Source organism: Myotis daubentonii, chromosome 1, assembly GCF_963259705.1.
Source record: "Myotis daubentonii chromosome 1, mMyoDau2.1, whole genome shotgun sequence".
NCBI lineage: Eukaryota > Metazoa > Chordata > Mammalia > Chiroptera > Vespertilionidae > Myotis > Myotis daubentonii.
This window is the reverse complement of record NC_081840.1, coordinates 58880673-58901498: the sequence shown is the minus strand read 5'-3', so window position 1 is coordinate 58901498 and position 20826 is coordinate 58880673. Positions and strand designations below refer to the sequence as shown.

At 39.4% G+C, this 20826-nt stretch overlaps 1 protein-coding gene across 8 annotated transcripts in view; it reads right to left on the bottom strand.

The window, feature by feature from the left end:
* ATP8B4 (ATPase phospholipid transporting 8B4 (putative)) overlaps positions 1–20826 on the bottom strand; it is a 213537-nt gene that overhangs the window by 54592 nt on the left and 138119 nt on the right. For all 8 annotated transcript variants that reach the window (XM_059701901.1, XM_059701877.1, XM_059701884.1 and 5 more), the window contains 4 exons: positions 19139–19182; positions 11120–11285; positions 8349–8537; positions 1767–1882 (listed from right to left, as the gene is read on the bottom strand). In XM_059701901.1, coding sequence (XP_059557884.1) covers positions 1767–1882; positions 8349–8537; positions 11120–11285; positions 19139–19182 — 515 coding nt within the window. The remainder of the gene's footprint in view (positions 1–1766; positions 1883–8348; positions 8538–11119; positions 11286–19138; positions 19183–20826) is intronic.

The following is a 20826-nucleotide window of genomic DNA, read 5'->3' as shown; positions in this document are numbered from 1 at the left end:
TTGGCTTACACAACACACAAAGGTTTGTGATCATACACAAGTGAAACCATGATACATCCTAATGAGGTTAATGGAAAGAAAAAGTCAGTGCAGACTGCCCAGAGAGACCATGAGAAAAATTCTCCAAATTTATCTTGTAGGCAGTTGGTAGCAGTTTGGATATGGCAATCACATTTATAAGCCCTGCCTTCCAGGACCAACACTGGGTCCCCTACTGATCTGAACGTGGAGTCACTGTGTTGTAACCATCTTTTATCCTCTTAACTCGCACAAACATTTCTTTGCCTTTAACTTGCAACCCCGCTGGGCATTCTTCTCTGTTCTGTACAATAGTGAATCAACTCTAAGAAGACATTACAAAAAGGGACAGATGATTTAAGTTATTTAATTAGTACATGAAACACAAATTGAATCCTAAATGAGCATTTGAGCAAGGTTGTTTCCTATCATTAAACAATTCAGAATCAATAATTAAATATGAATTTAAAACCTCAGAATTTGAAAGTCCAAATGAATAAAGTGAATGAAAGCAAAGAACAAATCAAATTGATATTACCTGAAAAAAAGTTTTCTTTTGCCTAGAAATGCAAAAAGGCCAAATTAGGCTTCCTATATTTTAGTATGAAAGGCAAACGTACGAAAATCCAGGGCCTTAGTGTTTGAGCAATGACAAAAATTAGATACTTATGATTCCAATGTTGTTCTCATAAAAAAAAAAAACTAAAAAGACCATGCCAGCCTTCTGGAAGAGATTAAAAGAAAATCAAGGATCCTCTATTGGAAAGACAAAAACAATAGCTATGTTTGTACCCAATATTACTAAACCATCATTTTTTAAACTTTGAGTCAAGCAGAGGTTTTTTTATTCATTTTGTTTGTTTGTTTTTTTTAAAGATTCAGGGAATGTTTTGTATAAAATATAGGGCTTGACAAAGAACATGAATCCTCAATAATTGTTTAAAGGAGAGAAACCAGTGAGGAAATGAGAGTTTTGGCCAGTTGCCCATAAAGTTCATACTGGGTTAAACAGAACCTCAAGCAAATACTAGAGAGACGCTTGAACCTTGGGTTTAAACCAGGTAATGCTCATATTTAATTCATAGAATCTTACTTTTTAAAAAAAAAAAAAAAGTTTGCCAAAGATCACCCCTGCTCTCTTCAGAAAACCTTTGGAAGGAAATAATGCATAGTTTCAGAATGTATGCAATTGGTAACTTCAACCCAGGGAACATAAGTGACTCATCATGATTTATGTCCTGAATAAAAAGACCCCTGGAAGAGAAAATTGGCTACAGAGACTATTTTCCCCTCACCCTGTAAACACAACCCTAAGCTTTTCATTGATGATGATCGTACGAGATTCTGGTGGTGCCAGACACAATGGAACTCAGGTGAAAGCAATTGTCCAGCTTTGCTTCCCTGATCCAGTCCAATCTCCCACGGGGAGCAGCCCCTAACTGCTGGGGCGTCAGAGCCAGTGTCTGAGCCTTCTCCTGGCCGCAGGTAGGGAGCCCACATTCAAGGGCTACTTCTCAGCTGCTGTGTGTTAATCCACCTGCGATGAGACCAACCAGACTCTCGGCCGGGCAGGGGGTGGGGCCACGTGCCAGTTCCAGACATTCGCTGGCACAGTTTCCTGTGGAACCACTCTCCACATGTTTTTTATTTCAGAAGTCAGATCATTTAGCTGATATTTTTAAAGTAAGACCTAACCATAACAAGTGGCCAAAGGGCCATTGTGCTAACCTTAAAACAGAGGCACTTACACTGATATGGTCTGACGTCAAAGCCAGAAGGTCTTCATTGGACAGATGAAGTTTTTCAAACAGAATCGTGTCTGCTCCTTTGGAATAAAGCTTTATCTGTCCTTCCGGGTTTCTAACTGAAAAGAAAAAAGTTTGGAAAGTAGGTGATAATCAATAAAATCTGTCAAAATGAGGCTCTCCCAGGGCTCCAGCCAGGCAATTTGGAAATGTGCATGTTTCAGCCCGTAGTAAAATATTCGGTGTCTTTGGTTAGAAGGTCACTATCTAGGTTGCTTGGCTTTATTCCTGTTTTATTGACTTAGAAATATTTCATCTATTGGAATCCTTTGATTTCCCAAACTCAGAAACAAGTGTTTTTGTTCTGATGTGTATGGCCTTCCTATTTTCCTTGCTGACTGTTTCCAAAGGGTTGATACATTTAAATTAAGCCTGTATTGAGCACAATTGGGAGCTTAATTTCCTCTCTCCTGGTGTGAAATTTAAGACCTACAGTAGGCATCAACTAACTGTCAGTGTTATGCCAAATGATCTCCATATGGAATTCAAGCCCTTCAAACCAATGTTTTATGCATTAGTTCTCAGCCCTTGCTAACATATTTCTTTACCCCTTTACTCCTTGGAAAAGCTTGTTAATTCTTGGTGGTTCATTCTTGAGTCACAATCCTGGCTGTAAGCATGCCTCACAGGGGGCTTTCAAAATCAAAGTTTCTACCTTCTTCCCACTGGAAGTCTTTATGAGTATGGCCGGGTTTTTAACCTGCCCCCAGGTTTGGGAAGGGCAGCCTTCACTAGGCTCCCCTCATCTCCAGTACCCAATCCTTCCTCCAGTGTTCCACATGTGACTGTCAGACAAGTCTGTTTTTAAACTGCAGAATACTTGGCCTACCTCTGTAGGCTTAGCTTTACAGCTTGGCACATACTAGGCACTTGCTTATTTACTGAATGAGTAAATGAATGAATGGATGGCATGGCAATGTATTTCTTTCCAGGAACTGCCTACAATTCAAGACAACTGCCTGGGTCACAACTTCATGGTCTGAACACATTGATCCTCACCAAGCTTCATTGAGCCATAGATTATACATGTTTCCATTCAATGATACCTTTCCCCTAAAGATAGAATGCCTCAAAACAGATGAACCTAAGTATGGATTACTATTAATTTAATAGGACTCAAAATTTGCCACTTGATTTAAAGAAATACAAATACCATTGTACAATAATTGTTTTTCCCTCTCACGTCTAATGACACTTAGTTAACGTTAATCAGTTCTAGTTTCCCCCTGGCTTGGATAGATCTAATGCACCCTGGAAATGATTTTGTACTGAGACTTGTCTAGGTTTATCATTCTTCTAAGATCCTTGGTCAGATTTTCTAGTTGCCATAACTCATGCAGTTTTCGTACACTCTGGCTTTAATTGCCTACATTAGAGGGAAAGAGAGAAAATATATATGCAATTTATCTAATTGTTCAAGGGCAGTGGGTGGGGGGGGTACGTTTAACCCTAGAAAAGGCTTCCACTTACTTTTATAACAATCCAATTTAATAGTTTCCCAAAGAATTATTTCCTCACATCGCCAGAGCTATGAAAGCAAAGTATATATACCCTATCTTTGCCAGTGGGACTTCTCTGTGACCATTTTTGATATTCCAGACTAGGACATCCGTTCTCAAACTTTGGGGTCTCAAAATTCCTTTATCCTCTTAAAATTTCATAAGGACTCCAAAGAGCTTTTTATATGGGTTCTATCAATATTTACCATGTTAGAAATTAAAACTGAGAAATTTTATTATATTAATAGTCTTATGACACTATATATTACTATATTGATCATTATCATAATAATAAACATATTACATAAATAACATTTCTATGAACTAGAACTATATTTTTCCAAAACAATAAAATTTAATTTGGGGAGTGCATTGTTTTACATGGTTATCGGTCCCTTTAGTGTCTGGCCTAATAGGAGACAGTTGGGTTTTCATATCTGCTTCTGCATTCAATCTGTTGTGATATTACACAGCATGTGGCCTTTGTAAAACTCCATAGCATACTCAGTAGAGAAAGAGTGAAAAAGACATTAGTATTACTATGACAATAGTTTTGTCCTTGTGCATCCTCTGAAAAACACTCCAGGTTTCCTAGGGTTCCCCAGACGACACATTGAGGCCCACTTGTCTAGGGAAATCACAAACCCATTGTGATTTGCACAAATTCCTTACCATCTCTTTGTTTCAGTTTCTACATGTGAAAAGGAGATGTTTTTAAAAAATCTAACTTCTAAGGTCCTTTTCAGCTGTACAATTTTCTGATTCAATAAAGATGTTGCATCTCTGATGCTGTCTCCTAAGCCAGCATTGGCCCCTCTAATGGACACATTATCTTCCTTCAATAACTAGCTACTGCTTCCATGTCCCCAGATTCAATAGCCAGACTCATCGTTCACTTAGTCTCCAAATCAGATATCTGGCCATCATTCAGCTATCCCCTTTCTCATCCATACCTCCCATCGAAGTCATGAATTTCTCTCTGTCACCTCTCTTGCCTAGATTATCACATTAACCTACATGGTTTTACTCTTTCCAGTCCTGCTTCCCCCAGACTCTTCTGTAATCCAGACAGAATCATCTTCCCACTAATGTTTAGAAACCTGCAACAGCTTCCCTCTAACCTTAGATGAGGTGTGATTCCTTACCAGAGCATAATCAGGGGTCATCCAGGCTGCCCCTTTCCAGCCTGTTTCCTGCCCTGCTCTACCATGTTCTCCTCCATGCTACCACACAGAACATATTTTAATTCCACCTTCTCCTTAGCTTCAAGTCCTTTGAACATGGTAAGCACTTAATAAATCTTTGCTTAAATAAGTTGAATTATAATGATGTGAAATTTATTGAAGCAGCAGCTGTGGCTTTGTGACATAAAGGCAAGACCAAGGTCAGAAACAGTGACAGGTGTATGCTGCAAGAGTAAGGGCAATAGCAGCACTGTGAAGGGTGACCAATAATTCTGCTTTGCATCTCAGTTGGGTGGCTGTTCATACATTCACACGGAGAAATGCCTGACATATGGCAATATGATTTTTACTGATAAGCATTGAACAGTTTAGAGTTGAGAAACCCTTTTCTAAGGACCTTGTAAGGGCTTTTCAAGGAGCTATTATAATGTATTCTTCTTTAATGATTACCTGCCACTAGCATCTACTATAACTGTCTTTGAACTTTATCTCTGTATTTTTATTTACATAATTAGTTGAGTTTGTGCTTCTAAAACTATATAATGAGATTTATATGTTTATCAATATAGTAGATTCTAAACCCTCTGACCTAAGTCTCTATAGAAATCAATTTTTATTTACATATCTCTAAATTAAATCAGGGGTCTTGTTCCAGAATGAAAGTACTACTGGTATATATTTGTGGTTCAATAAATGATAGGCAAAAGGGGGAGGAGAAAAAGAATGAGAAGGAGGAGAAGAAGGGGAACAACAGAAGAGGAAGAAGGAGAATGAAGACGAAAAAGGAGGAAAAGGAGGCAGAGGAGGAGAAACATAGCAAATGTCTGAGCCTTCACATCAGGGTGTTGTCCCCACAGACCAAGCCATGTGACAACCATGAGACTGGCGTTGTTTTTGCCTTGTTATCAAACAGACTTTTCTACCCTCGTGCAGCCTCTCTTTCAAAGTCCGCCAGATTAAAAGCCACACAGAACCAAAATAAAGCCCTCAGGCCTCCATGCGTTCTGCGGTGGAACATTACCTTTCTTCATATGGGACCCATTAAGGCAAACATCTGATGTTTGTGGTTAGGCTGTGATTTCTCCACAGCCTGTAATGGTGACTGATGCTGGAGAAAAGCCAAAAGTTTCCCTGTGTAGCAATCTTAGGTTTTTGTCAACACCCTCAGAGCCAGTTCTGGGCCAACCCAACATCAATAGCACCTCCCCTGAAGCTGTAAATAGAAGCTAGCTCCCACTGATACCACATGAGGTTGACACTTAAAGCAGGAGCATCTGTGCTCACTGGCAACATCAATGATAACCGCCTATAACCTGTTGTTAAAAATATAAAAATAAACATCCTCAGACGATGTTTAGTTTTGACCTGCTGAGAGCCATCTTCTAGGGCTAGTTTCCAGTAGTTAAAGACCAATAACACTACAATTACATAAACACATATGTTTTCCACAGTAGAAAGTGATTTAATATGAGGATCAGGATATTCAAAAGTTACAAAGTAATGGGTTAAGTTTTATTTAACAAACATTTATAGAAAACCTACTGTGTGCTAAGCTCTGTGCGTGGCTCTGGGCAGTTTAAGACTAAGGCATGCCCTGGCCAGTGTGGCTCAGTGGTTGTACTAAAAGGTTGCCGGTTTGAAACCCGATCAGGGATATGCCTGGGTTTCAGGCTCAATCCCCAGGAGGGGGCATGCAGGAGGCAGCCCAATGATGTTTTGGTCTCATATTGATGTTTCTCTCTCTCCCTCTCCCTTCCTTTCTCTCTAAAAATCAATAAAAATATTTTTTAAAGAATAGTATTAAAAAAAAAAAAACAAAGACTAAGGCAAAATGAAAGCATAGCACCTGCCTTCAGGTAGTACACACTCCAACAACTGGGAAAGTCATGATTCTCGTGAGACTGGTATCACACTCATGTTCTGAACAAGGGGCTCAGGGTAACAAAGGAGAACACAGTTATTTGGAGGGCAGGAAAAGAATTGAGAGAATGCGTAGCATTTGAATTGGACATTACCAGGTGAGTGGGAGTTTTTTAAGGAAGAAGTGAGAAAAGGAGAGTTCTAGGCAGGGGAAATCGCACACACAAAGGGTGTGAAAGTGCACAATGCACGCCAGGAATGGTGAAGACTAGTAAGTTGGGGCACAAAATTTGGAGAAGTGGAAGAAAAATCAGATTGCAGTCAGACTGCAGATAATCTTGAAGGACATCCTAAGGACTTTATCCTTTAAATTCTACGAAGCCACCAAGGTTTTTTAAGAGAGTGATGGCAAAATCAGCCCAATGTTTTAGTAAGAATGCCCTGAGGTCAGCATAGAGGATTACTTTAAGGAGGAAGAATTTTGAAGATTTTGCAATAATACAAGCAAGCAGTGATGAGAGACATAACTAAAGCCATGGTACTGGAAAATAAGAGAAAAGGAAAGAAGGCGTTTACAATAAAAGGAGGTTTTGAGGCTAATTTTCGAAAGAAACAGCATGACTCACTGAAGATTCTATAGATAAGGCAAGAGATGCTGAGGCCTGAGTGGAGAGAGTAGCAAAGGAGACAGGTTTCAGAAACGCTCCACACAGCTCTTGGGAACGTAAGGAGTAGTATTTGATGATCTATTAGTCCAGAGAAGTGGTCCCCAAACTGTGGTCCCCTGACCAGCAGTACCAGTATTGGCATAATGCGGGCGCTTATTAGACATGGAAATGTTTAGGCCCCACCCCAAACCTACTGAATCAGAAACTCTGGGACTGAGGCCCAGCAATATGTTTTTGCAAGCTCTCCTGGTGGTTCTGATGGGAGGTAAAGTTAGAGAACCACTAACCTAGGGGCAAAAGGAGGGAGGGAAGGAAGAAGGGAGGGGGAGAGGGAGGGAGGGAGGGAGGAAAGGAGGGAGGGAGGAAGGGAGGGAGGAAGGGAGGGAGGGAGAGAAGGAGGGAGAGAGGGAGGGAGTGAGGGGACCAGATAGAACCTTCAGCTTTGAAAAGGAACAAAAGCAATTTTTCTCTGAGGCAGGGGGAAAAATGAGTAAAGTTACAACTTGGGAATGAGGGAGGAGGATAGGGAAAAGTATAAGTTGATGATGTGCATCTCAGAAGGCCTCCATTTTTTTTTTTTTTTTTTTTTTTTTTAGAGAAATAGGAGATGAATTTTGCTTCCAAGAGTGAAGGAGATCATGACAAACTTGAGGACTTGAGGGAAGGGCAAAGGCTTAGAACACCTGTGGGAAGGACTGGAAAGAGGAGCAAAGAATAAATGAGAGGGACACTGAGGCAGCACTGAGGGTTAGCACAGTTTGAAAAGCATTCTTTGTTGTGGTACTAAATACAGTTTTAGGTGACAGCTCCAGTAATCCAGGTAAAGAGAGTCAATGAATGATAATGAGGAGGCTGATGATGGGGTTCACAAAACAACACTATCAACAACAACTAGCACGTGCCAAGGAATTCAGGAACTCGACCTGAGCAGTGGTGTGTAGTGTTGACATGAATGGGCTTGGCAGTCAGAACTCCTAGATTTGAATCCCAGCTATTCCACTTCAAGCTATGTTACCTTGTTCAAGTTACTCAATTAAAATGGTCATAAAAGTATGGTACTTACCTTGTTTTTATAACAATTCAATCAGTTCATTCATGTACAGTATTTAGAACAGTGCTAGACACATAATAAGTATTTGTTAAATGTTAGTTATGCTTATTACACAGTGTCCAGGCTAACTTGAGAATGATAGAAGTTCACAAAGCTACAAAAATATCACAACTCTCAGCACATAATCAAGAGCAAAATTATCCATGAGAAGCATCGCTACAACCATATCAAAGATCAGAAATAACCTCAGCTACCAGCCGCACCTATGACAGACATCCTTTTCCTGATATTGTTGAAATCCAAAAAGGCAAGCAATTGGTAAGTAACTGGTGTTCCCAATTCTTCTATTGTTATTGTCTCTGGTGTCCGAGACTTAAAAATGAACCCCAAATTTCTTGCAGCAGTCACTAGAGCCCCTTCATCAGGTGATTGAACTTGATAAATCAGCTGTCCTAAAAGGAAAAAAACAAGTGGATTAAACAACAACCAAGAAAGGGTATTTTGAAAAGGGAAAATAAACATATGTATGAATACTAAAAAGAATAGCTTAACAGCCATAGAATGCCAATACCAACTCCAACTCATTCTTCAATACTCAGCTCAAGTGACAGCTCTAGAAATCAAACATTTTCTACTCACCAACCGGCTGGAGCAGGTGCCTATCCTGTGAGCTATGCACACTACCAACGTAACTCTTGTCATCTTATTTGAAAAGATACTTGATGCTGAGTGTGCCTCTCCACTATGATGGAAGTTTCTTAGGTCAGAGACCATACCTTTATATTTTCAGTAACAGGAGATGTAGCATGAAAGTTTCATAAGCTAAGCAGTTAATATCTATTAACTCACATAATCCTCATGGCCAGCCTTGGATATAGGGGTTATTAAAATTATTATTTCTCTTTTATACTGGTGAAACTTATGATTGGACAGGTTATGATTTTTGCAAAATCACACAGTCAAAGAATAATGTAGCTGATATTCCAAATTCCACTTCAGTCTGCCACTAAGTATGAGAAAGTATATAAGAAATTCCCTAAAATTTAAGGAATCAAACCAGATGTTAATCCTTGGCACTTGGTAATGTGTCTGTGTTGGGGTGAGGGTAAGAGAGAGAAATAATGAAGAAAATAACATAAAAATACACTTTAAAAAATAGTATGTATAAAGTAAGCATTTCTACATAAAATTAGTATGTTATCTTTGTATGTAAAAATCAATTAGAAAAAGTAGACAGAGCTAGATTCATATTTACTGATTTATAGTGATGGCTAAGGTAAATTGTTAAGAAAACAAGCTGTGTATTAGTGTATATACTGTCATTCCTTTTCATTAAAAACAAACAAACCATCTACTATCTGTAACTAGAAAAGGTGAAATGATTCACACCAAATGTTACCATTGGTTACCCTTATATTGGAATTATTAGAAATAGCACATTACAAATATTTAATAGATTTCAAGACATAAAAGAGAGGCATGAAGTTAAGCAGATGTGAAAAAGTATTAAAGGTCTTGTAGAAATTAAAAATAAAAAACTACAGATTAGATACAACCAGAAAAAGAATTAGTGTGCTAAAAAAATAAAATAAAATTCCAAAGTATATCCCAGAGAGATAAAGAAATGAAAAAATGAGAGACATGTTAGACGACATAGAGAATATAGGTCCAGAGGCATGTTTGCATGAAACAGACTGACAGATCTCTGAGGGCATAGGTGACAAGGAGACAAGAATAAATTAACCAAAGAACTTATATGCATATATGCATAGCCCATGGACACAGACAATAGTGTGGTGAAGGCCTGGGATGGGGCAGGGGTTGGGTGGGAGGAGCAAAGGAGTAGAAAATGCAGGACATCTGTAATACTGTCAATCATCAAGGACAAAACTACGGCTTGAATATAGTCTCAACAAGAAAAATATACACAAGTGTATGTGTGCATATATATATATACATATACACATATCTATCACTCACATATCTATATATATAAAAAGCTAAGCGACCATTCGACTGTCCAACCAGTAGCTATGATGCATAATGACCACCAGGGGGCAGACGCTCAACACAGGAGCTGCCAAGTTGCGGTGAATTGGCAGCTGCAGTCTCTGGTGACCCACCTGGAACCAGAAAGGAGGGAGCCTGATTCCGGGGTGCGTCATCCGAAAACCACCCTCTTGCAATCCAGGACCCCTCAGGGGATGTTGGAGAGCCAGTTTCAGCCAGATCCCTGCAGGCCAGGCCGAGGGACCCCACCTGCTAGAGGGACCCCGCTCACTCCACAGACGACCTTTGAGCCATGGCGCCACCCCAGGTGCAGCCAGCTGGTGAGGGACCTCGAGAGGTTGGCTCCAGGGTGTGTCCAGCCTGTCTCACCCAGTCCCACCCCACCGGCCACCTTCAAATGAATTTCCTGAATCTGTGCATGAATCTGTGCACCAGGGCACTAGTAAACATATAAAGAATCTACAGTCTATATATACAGTATTTCACTTTTGAATTGAATTACTTGGTTGGTACTTCTTAGTCAATAGTTGGTAGTAGAAAGAAAAAATGACTTGCAAATAAAATAGTTTGGGCTTGATTGGAACAAGAAGCTGATTCATTAACACCATTATCTACCCACCTCATCACTTTAATATTAAAGTGGCCCACCTAATTTTGTTCTATTCTAGGAACTCTGAGCTTCTAAACAACCATCTTACTAAGTGTGAAAACTTGTTCATACTGGGGACTATATAAGAGTATTATTTTATCAGTATAAATCTACCCCCATTACTGGAAAAATTCATTGTAACCATACACCTGATAGTCATCTGTACCTATTAAATGTGTATGTCAATAATTGAGAGGTAACTGGAAACTATTCAGGATAGAAATAAATATAAAGAAAAGCTAGTGTAGTAGATAAACCCCCATGCAAAGTTGTATTTTTAATTAGAAAATCCTTCCAATTCCAAACGTTTTAAATAAAAATATCAGTTCTGATTCAAAAACCAAGGCTCACCGTTTAGACACACTTTCCACTTACCTGCACTGTTTTCCTCTGACATTACAGTGTGGCAGAGAGCGAGTAACCTCAGGAATTCATGCACTTTGGGATCACCCAGTTTAATGGATTCCATCAGCGAGGGGTCAAAAAACTGAAACGTTTTATCTACTTGGGGGTTGACTGAGAAATCCACAGGCTTTTTTTTCTGTAGGGGAACAACAAGAAAAAGAACTAAAAACCTGGTTCCAACAATCATCTTTTAAAATTCAAAAAGATAATAGCCAAATTGTTATTCAAATATAAAGTCAACAGATGGTTTTGAACAGGTATTTCTTAATACTTCTTGAAACTGAAGATAATTGGAAAAAACCTGGGGAAGAGACTAGTTGGTGGTGAGCACCAAATCTCTCTAAGCGAAGGGCTAAAGCTAAAAGAAATGGAGACATTAGCATGGCACAGCAAAATATACAGGGGTGGGCAAATGTCGGTTTTTTGCTATAAATACACAAAACACAGTTTATTCTTGTATTATTTTTTTAATCCTCACCCGAGGACATGCTTTTATTTATTTATTTATTTATTTATTTATTTATTTATTTATTATGTGCCATCACCTTTTATCCCCTCTATGCCCTCTATCACCTTCACCCATCCCCCTTCACCCCCGCAATCACCACACTTGTCCATGTCCATGAGTTCTCTCTCTTTTTTTTTTCTTGCTTGTACTGATTTTTAGAGAGAGAGGAAGGGAGGGAGGGAGAGAGTGAGAGAGAGAGAGAGAGGAACACATAAATGTGAGAGTGAAATATCAATTGCTTCTTGCATATGCCCCAACCAGGATCCAACCTGCAACCTGGGTATGTGCCCTGACTGGGAATTGAACCCATGCCCTTTCAGTGTACAGGACGATGCTCCAAACAAGTGAGCTACTCTGGCCAGGGCTATTTTTTTACTGTTATTTATTGATTATTGTATTATTTTCCATACAAACAACTGCAGACCTACTTTTGCCCCACCCTGTATATATTATATACCTTAACTATGTTGAAAAGATAACTAAAAATTTGGGGAAATATTCTGATTTCCTCAGTTAACATTTGAAGGTCAGAAGATATCATTTGAAGATTTAAATCAACTAACAGAAAGCCATATATATTTAAGATAAATAAGTATCATTAATAAAAATAATAAGAAAATATCAGGGGAAAATACAATAATTTCATCACTATTCATATTAAGATATTGATACATATTGCCATAAGAAAATAGAATTAAGAGCATTATACAAACTCTTGAAAGTAGATAGTAGAAAAATTATGTAATACTTTCCTAACTATTACAAGAAATGTATACAGACAAAAAGGATAACCTAAAATATTATAACAGAACTAAGAGAACACATAACCTAATTTAGGTGGTCCATCACTTATTTTAAAAAGTTAGAGAGTCAATAGTGTGTGTATGCAACTGTGTGCCATTATATGTACACTGAGATTTTTGTGATTGGAGTGCATGTAAGTTTGCCATCTCTGCTTGCTTAATTTTACGTGGCTGCCATTTCTTATCAATATTATGGATATGTGCTATTTGTCTTACTATTATGTGTCTATAATTCACTGTAAAGCCTTTTGAAATGAGGCATAGTATAGGTCAAATGAACAAGCAAATAAAAATAGAATAAATAAAATAACAAGTTTGAAAGTTTGGAATGCAAAGCAAAACCTAAGCCTATGCTTTACACAGAGACATACCTAAAATAAAGTCATTCAGGAACATTGAAAATAAAAGGTGGGCATATGCAAATGAAAAGAAACCAGAAGTCGTGATCTTAATAGCAAATAAGGTTGAATTCAGGCCAAGAAGAATTAAATGAGTCAAAGAAGAGCTCTTTTAACATTGAATTGTGTAATTCATAATAAAAATGTAACCACTATAAACCATATTTATGCACTCCAAAATAGCAAAACAAAACAAAAATTTCAGGAGCAGGAGAGAGATTATCAGAACACTTTAATTAACCTATTTAATCCAAAGAGATAATATGGATAAAAGATAAATAATGAAACATAAAACCTAAATAATGTAATTAATAAGATAGTACTAAATGACATTTAGCTAATTTTATACTTTGAAAACAGAATATACATATGCTTTCTTTTTAAGGACCCTAGAACATTGATCATAATAAGCCACAAAGAAAACTCAAAAAAACTCCAAAAAGTAGAAATAATGCAAATATATTATTTTATTAAAAGTACAATTAAGTCAGAGGGGAAAAGCCCCTACCACTTGGACATTTTAAAACTCTTTCTTAAAATGGTTCAATATAGATATTCAAATAGACATGATAAAAAAAAGATACTTTCATAAACTACATACCCAAATCCATGTGACAAAACTAAAGTAGTGTTCAGGGGGAAATTAATAACCATAAATATTTGTATTTTTAAAAAGGAAGAATAAAAGCAAAATGTTAAACATCTGAGTAAAAAGTTGGGGGGAAAATAACAAAAGAAAGCTAAGGAGTGAAGAAAAAAGGCATTAATAAAAATAAAAGCAGAACTTATTGATTAAAAGACAAGAAAATACATATATATATATAAATAATAAATTCAAAAGCTGTACTTTATGTGGAAGAAAGGGGCAACTAATCAAGAAGGGAAAAAATAAGAAATGAGAAAAACAAATAGCCACAGATAAAGAAGAAATTAATAGAATCATAAGAGATCTCTTTGTTCAAGTCTTTGCAAATAAATTTGGACATCCTATTGAATTAAAGAATATTGTAGGAAAATATAATTTTCCAAACCATTTCAGAAAAGTTAGAAATTCTAAACAGATAAATACTATGGGAAAGAAAATATCATTATCAAAGGGCTACCACCCAAACACCACCAGGTCTACATGATTTTACAGAAGAATTTTATGAAAACTTTAAGGCACGGGCCATTTGAATTATCCTATGGAATACTAAGTAATAAAAAAAAACATGCTTTGTAAAGCAAATATAACATTGGTAGCAAAGCAAACATTACCCCCAAAATGAACAGTGAAGACTAACATGTCTTACAAATGCCAATGCATATCTACACTAATAAAAGAGAAAAATGGTAATTGGCGTACAACGCTACCCTTTTCATTGGCTAATCAGGACTATATGCAAATTAACTGCCAACTAAGATTGGCAGTTAACTACCAACTAAGATTGGCAGTTAACTGCCAACAAGATGGCGGTTAATTTGCATATGTAGGCACAATGCAGGGAGGCGAAAGGGAAAGCAGGAAGAAGCCCCCTGCCACTGACAGTGATCGGAAACCCAGGGGGGAGCTAAGAGCTGGGGGGCAGGGCAAAGGCGTTCCTGGGGCCGCCTTTGCCCTGCCCCCCAGCCATGATCGGAGAATCAGGTGCCTTTTCCGCCCTGGCCAGTGATAGCAGGAAGTGGGGTGGAGCCAGCGATGGGAGTTGGGCACGGTCAAAGCTGGCAGTCCCAGGAGCTAGGGGTCCCTTGCCTGGGCCTAAAGCGGAGCCCACGATCATGGGGCCGCTGCAGCTGCGGGTCCACGCTGCCCAGGCTGGATGCCTCAACCAGAGGCATCCTGCAGGGGCAGGGGTGGAGCCTGCGCGATCGCGGCGCCCCCCTCTGCCACTGCAGGTCCCCGCTGCCCGGGGCCGGACGCCTAGGCCAGAGGCGTTAGGCCTGGGCAGGGGTGGAGCCTGCAACCGCGGGGAGCTGGGGATCCCCTGCCCAGGCCTAATGCTTCGGCCAGAGGCGTTAGGCCTGGGCAGGGGCGGAGCCTGCAACCACGGGGAGCTGGGGATCCCCTGACCAGGCCTGACACCTCTGCCAGAGGCCTCAGGCCTGGTCAAGGGAACGATCCAGTGACTGGTGATCGGAGGGTGATGAGGGTCAACTCCTCTGGCCGAGGCATCAGGCCTGGGTGGGGTCGGAGCCGGGGATTGGGGGGATATGATGGTCCCCTTGCCCAGGCCTGAAGCCTGGGTCAGAGGCGTCAGGCTTGGGTGGGGGGTGGAGCAAGCAATCAGAGAGAGATGGGGGTCCCCTGCCCAGGCATGATTCCTGGGCCTGAGGCCTCAGGCCTGGGCGGGGGTCAGAGCCAGTGATCAGGGGGAGATGGGGGTCCCCTGTCCAAGCCTGACACCTCTGGTGGAGGCGTCAGGCCTGGGCAAGGGGCCGATCAGGAGATCGGAGGGTGATGGGGGTCTATGCCTCTGGCCGAGGCATCAGCCCTGAGCAAGGGGCAGAGCCAGAAATCGGAGGGGTCTGGGGGTCCCCTACCCAGGCCTGATGTCTGGGCCAGAGGCATCAGGCCTGGGCTGGGGGCAGAACCAGTGATGGGGGGAAATGAGGTTCCCCTGCCCAGGCCTGACGCCTCTGTCAGAGGCGTCAGGCCTGGGCAAGGGGCCGATCCTGCAATTGGAGGGTGATGGGGGTCAATGCCTGAGGGCTCCCAGTATGTGAGAGGGGGCAGGCTGGGTTGAGGGACACTCCCCCCACACACACACACCCAGTGCACGAATTTCGTGCACCGGGCCCCTAGTCCTATATAATAAAAGAGAAACATGCAAATTAACCATCCCTCCGCTATGCTCAAGCCATGCCCACCAGCCACGCCCACCAGCCAATCAGAGTGGCTATGCAAATTACCTGACAAAGATGGTGGTTAATTTGCATACACAGGTGTCAAGCACCTCAGGAGGCGAGGGCAGCCAAGGCCGCAGGCTCCTGGGCCCATTGCCAGCCTAGAAGGCGAGGCCTGCTGCGCCAAGCCATGCCTGCGAGTTCCCAGGACCTTGCCGGCAAAGAACAGAGTGGGAGAGGAGCGGGCGGAGAATGGGAGGTTTGGAGGACTTGACAGAGCAGGAGACCTCTGGACATAGAGCAGAGCGAGAGAGAGGGCAGCTTGGAGGGCGTGGCTCCCTCTGTCACCCCAGCTTCCTCATCACAGCTGTGGAAACTGACAGCAGGGAGGAGGAAGTCCCACCCCCACAGAATCAGCCAGAATCAGCCTTTGGTCAGACAGTTCTCAGCAGCCCGACAGCCAGGACTCTCATTCACCTGCATCTCAGACCGTGACAGTAGAGAGGTGGGACTATGTCTAAAGAACAACTGTTGATACAACATAGCTTTGCAGCCAAAAGATGCCGGCGTTATCGACAGAAAATGTCTGCAGAGCAGCATGTGTCTGATCTTGAAAGAAGGCGGCGCCTGCAACAGAATGTATCTGAACACCAGCTACTGGAAAAATGTTGCTCTGATGCCGAAAAACAATGGCATTATCGACAGAAAATGTCTAAAGACCAACGTGCCTTTGAAGTTGAAAGAAGACGGCAGCGACGACAGAATATGTCTAGAGAGCAGTCATCAACAAGTACTACCAATACTGGTAGGAACTGCCTTCTCAGCGAAAATGAAGTACATGAGGATGCAATTCTCAAGGATAGTTGTGGTGGAATGACTGCTCGATGTGAATTTTGCCTATCCCTAAATTTCTCTGATGAAAAAACATCTGATGGGAAATTTACTCGATGTTGTAGCAAAGGGAAAGTCTGTCCAAATGATATACATTTTCCAGAGTACCCGGCATATTTAAAAAGATTAATGACAAATGAAGATTCTGACAGTAAACATTTCATGGAAAATATTCGTTCCATAAATAGTTCTTTTGCTTTTTCTTCCATGGGTGCAAATATTGCATCGCCATCAGGATATGGGCCATACTGTTTTAGAATACACAGACAAGTTTATTACCGTACTGGAACTTTACACCCTTCAGATGGTGTTTCTCATAAGTTTGCTCAACTCTATATTTTGGATACAGCCGAAGCTACAAGTAAAAGATTAGCAATGCCAGAAAACCAGGGCTGTTCAGAAAGACTCATGATCAATATCAACAACCTCATGCATGAAATAAGTGAATTAACAAAATCGTACAAGATGCTACATGAGGTATAAAAGGAAGCCCAATCTGAAGCAGCAGCAAAAGGTATTGCTCCCCCAGAGGTAACAATGGCAATTAATTATCTCAGTTAATTACTATCGTAACAGTGACCCAGGTAGATATAATTCTCCCCATGTAACCAAGGTTGCTGTCATATTCAGAAATGAAGATGGAGAACCTCCTTTTGAAAGGGACTTGCTCATTCATTGTTCCTAATAATCCAAATGCCACTAAAATGAAACAAATCAATATCCTGTTTCCTACATTAGATGCAATGACGTATCCTATTCTTTTTCCACATGGTGAAAAAGGCTGAGACAGAATGTATCTGAACACCAGCTACTGGAAAAATGTCGCACTGATGCCAAAAACACCAGCATTATTGACAGAAAATGTCTAAAGACCAATGTGCCTTTAAAGTTGAAAGAAGGCGGTGGCGATGACAGAATATTCTAAAACTTGTCCACATGGTGTATTCTAAAACTTGTCTGTGCATTAAGACTCAGAGACAACAGTGTAATCGACAATAATACTAGACAAAATGTAAGAACACGAGTCACACAAATGCAGTATTATGGATTTCATCTCTCTGTGCAGGACATGTTTAATCCTATTTTAAATGCAGGAAAATTAACTCAGCAGTTTATCGTGGATTCATATTCAAAAATGGAGGCCAATTGGATAAATTTCATCAAAGCAAACCAATCTAAGTTGTGAGTTGAAAAATATAGTGGTTTGATGGATTATCTCAAATCTAGATCTAAAAATGACAATGTGCAGATTGGTAAAATGATAATACTTCCATCATCTTCTGAGGGTAGTCCCAGAAATATGCAGCAGCGATATCAGGATGCTATGGCAATTGTGACGAAGTATGGCAAGCCCAATTCATTCATAACCATGACATGCAACCCCAAATGGGCAGATATTGCAAACAATTTACAATGCTGGCAAAAAGTTGAAAACAGACCTGACTTGGTAGTCAGAGTTTTTAATATTAAGCTGAATGCTCTTTTAAATGATGTCTGTAAATTCCATTTATTTGGCAAAGTAATAGCTAAAATTCATGTCATTGAATTTCAGAAACACGGACTGCCTCACACTCACATATTATTGATATTAGAAAGTGAGTCCAAATTACGTTCCTCTAATTAATTCCCTTTCAATGTGCAAAAATTTCATGCACTGGGCTACTAGTATCAAAATAAAGCATTAGCAAACAGATCTAGTAGCTCTCTAGATTCTGAAAAATAAAATTAACATAAGTGACATTTATTCTCAATAAACCATGGATAGATGATAATCCAATAGAAAAGCGGGTAAAAAATTATGAACCAGTTCACAGTAAAGGAAATACAATAGGCTATTAAAAGTATGACAAGATGTTCAACCTCACTCATAATAAGAGAAATTAAAATTTGAAACTTTTTTATATACTGTGTTTCACATAGTTTGTCAATGATCAAAAACGTTGATACCACATAGCGTTGGTGAGTGTGTCTGTGAGAGAATAAATTGGTATAAATTCTTAAAAGGGTAACCTGGCAATGTTTATCAAATTACAAATGCACATGCCTTTTGAGCTGGCAATTCATTTGTAAAAACGGAACGTGTTAGAATATAGAATTCATGTGAAATAGCATAGGTACACACTGTTACTTTTGCTGAATTTTCTTTAATAACAAAATATTGAAAATATCCTGAATATCCAATAGTGCCTCCTTACGTAAATTACAGAACATCAATGCAGCAAAATACTATCAGTCATTAAAAAGAATAAGAAGTACTTTTTTTACTGATCAAGAAAAATCTCCAAAATGCATTGCTGAGAAAGTTGAAAGAACAGTGTACATATTCTACCTTAAAAAAATGAAGAAATATATTTGCTTGCATATACATAAATATTAGAATAAGGAAGTGGTAAATCTGGGGTTGGGGAACCTGCATAAGAAGAAATTTTGAATCATATAAACCTATTTTTAATGTTATGTATCTCATCTGGTCATAGCAGAAATTAGACCTTTAGGAATTCATCATTTTAAAAGCATGCACAATCTGAAATTAAAAAGTAAAAATGAAATTTTATCACCTCCACACCTTAATTATGTCTGTCTTCTGACCCAGGTCATCATGTACTTCACCTGCCAAACAAAAATTGAGAATTAAAACTAAATGAAATTGATACTAGATTTAGACATTTAATCTTCAGGAATACACTTATTAAAGTACCACTACTGGGTGGCATTCTGGGTTCAAAGGTAGACTTTTCTAAGAGTGTTTTCAAATTGTAACCCTAGACATGGCTATCTGTACAGAGAGATACTCATTTTGCCCAAGATAGAACTAACATGCAGTATGCATTTAAGCAAAACTTGCAATTATGTATTTCTGATATTTCCATCATTCCGGCATTACATTATCTATGATGTTTGTGAGAGGCAAATTTTATCTTCTACTTTATCCCCACAGTTGGGGAGTCCAAAATTGTATCCAATACAGACCAATTCTTGTCAATGCTAGAGCTCGGTGAGTACATCTTTGTCTACCATGGTTGAGGCCAGATACATCTGTTCATTATGAAGGTCAGATGAGCATGTAAGCTTTAAACAATGGCAGTGCCTTCCTTCTTCAGGCAGAGCACACAGCCACCTACTCTATGTGCCAGACACTTAAAAATAACTTCTTAGGATAAAGCTAATATCTGATTATTATAGCTATATTGTAAAATACTGGACATTTACAGTAGAAAATAAAATATGTTTTAAAAGTCCTACCACCCAGAGAAAACCAATATTTGCAGTTGTTTTGAGGTTGATTATATGTGTGTGTATATTGTGTATATGTTTACAGGTATACATATATTCATCATATTAGTCAAAAATTTCTGCTTCCTGCTGTTTTATAACCACTTGAAGTATAAGATTTTCTCCTGTCATTAAAAGTTCTTTGTGAATCTAATTTTGAAGGATTGTATGATAGCCCATGTGGCATCATTTACTTTAGCTTTATCCTAACTGGAGGTCTTCAAGATTTTTCTAATTTTTGCTTGGCATTTGAAGGTTTAGTATTATTTGCCCGGCCTAAAATTCTTGTAAAAATAATGAGTTATTTGCATCCATCCTATGCCAGAAACTTACATTATCACTGATCTTTATAACAAACCTGCCAGGTGAAGATTTTCATTCCTGTTTTACGGATGAGTGAACTGAAGAACGGAGTTCAATGTAACATGACTAAACTAAAACTGCAAAGGCAGCAGAGTAGGTTTTTGAACTTAAGCCTCTCTCTCTTTTTACTACATAATGCTGTGATCAAAAAAAAAAAAAAGACACTTGATTAACAGTTATTTGTTGTTTTTCTGAGGCACAGGTCTAAATGTGGGCTGCTGTGTAATTGCATGTGGGAGGAGTCCCTGCGCTACTGAGTAAACCTAACCAAGCACCTTGATTTAAATTTCAGACTCACCGTGCTTATGTTCCAGTCATTCCTCCATATGCAATAACTCTAATAAAGGATGAAAACAAAACTGTGTCTTTGTGTAAAATGGTCCCCCCAAAGAAAGCTCACTTTTAGGGTTTGATAGGAGTGAAGGAAAATTAAAGAGGTCTAAGAAAAATAATAGTTCTGAGCCAGAAAACAGATTAATCAGAGTATAATGTCAAAAAATTGCAAGGCCTGGGTCTATGATATAAACAAGACCAACATGTATGACAACAGGGAAAAGTTATTCTGAAACATAAATTATTATGGCATACAAATTAAGGGCCTAAAGAGGTTACTTAAAT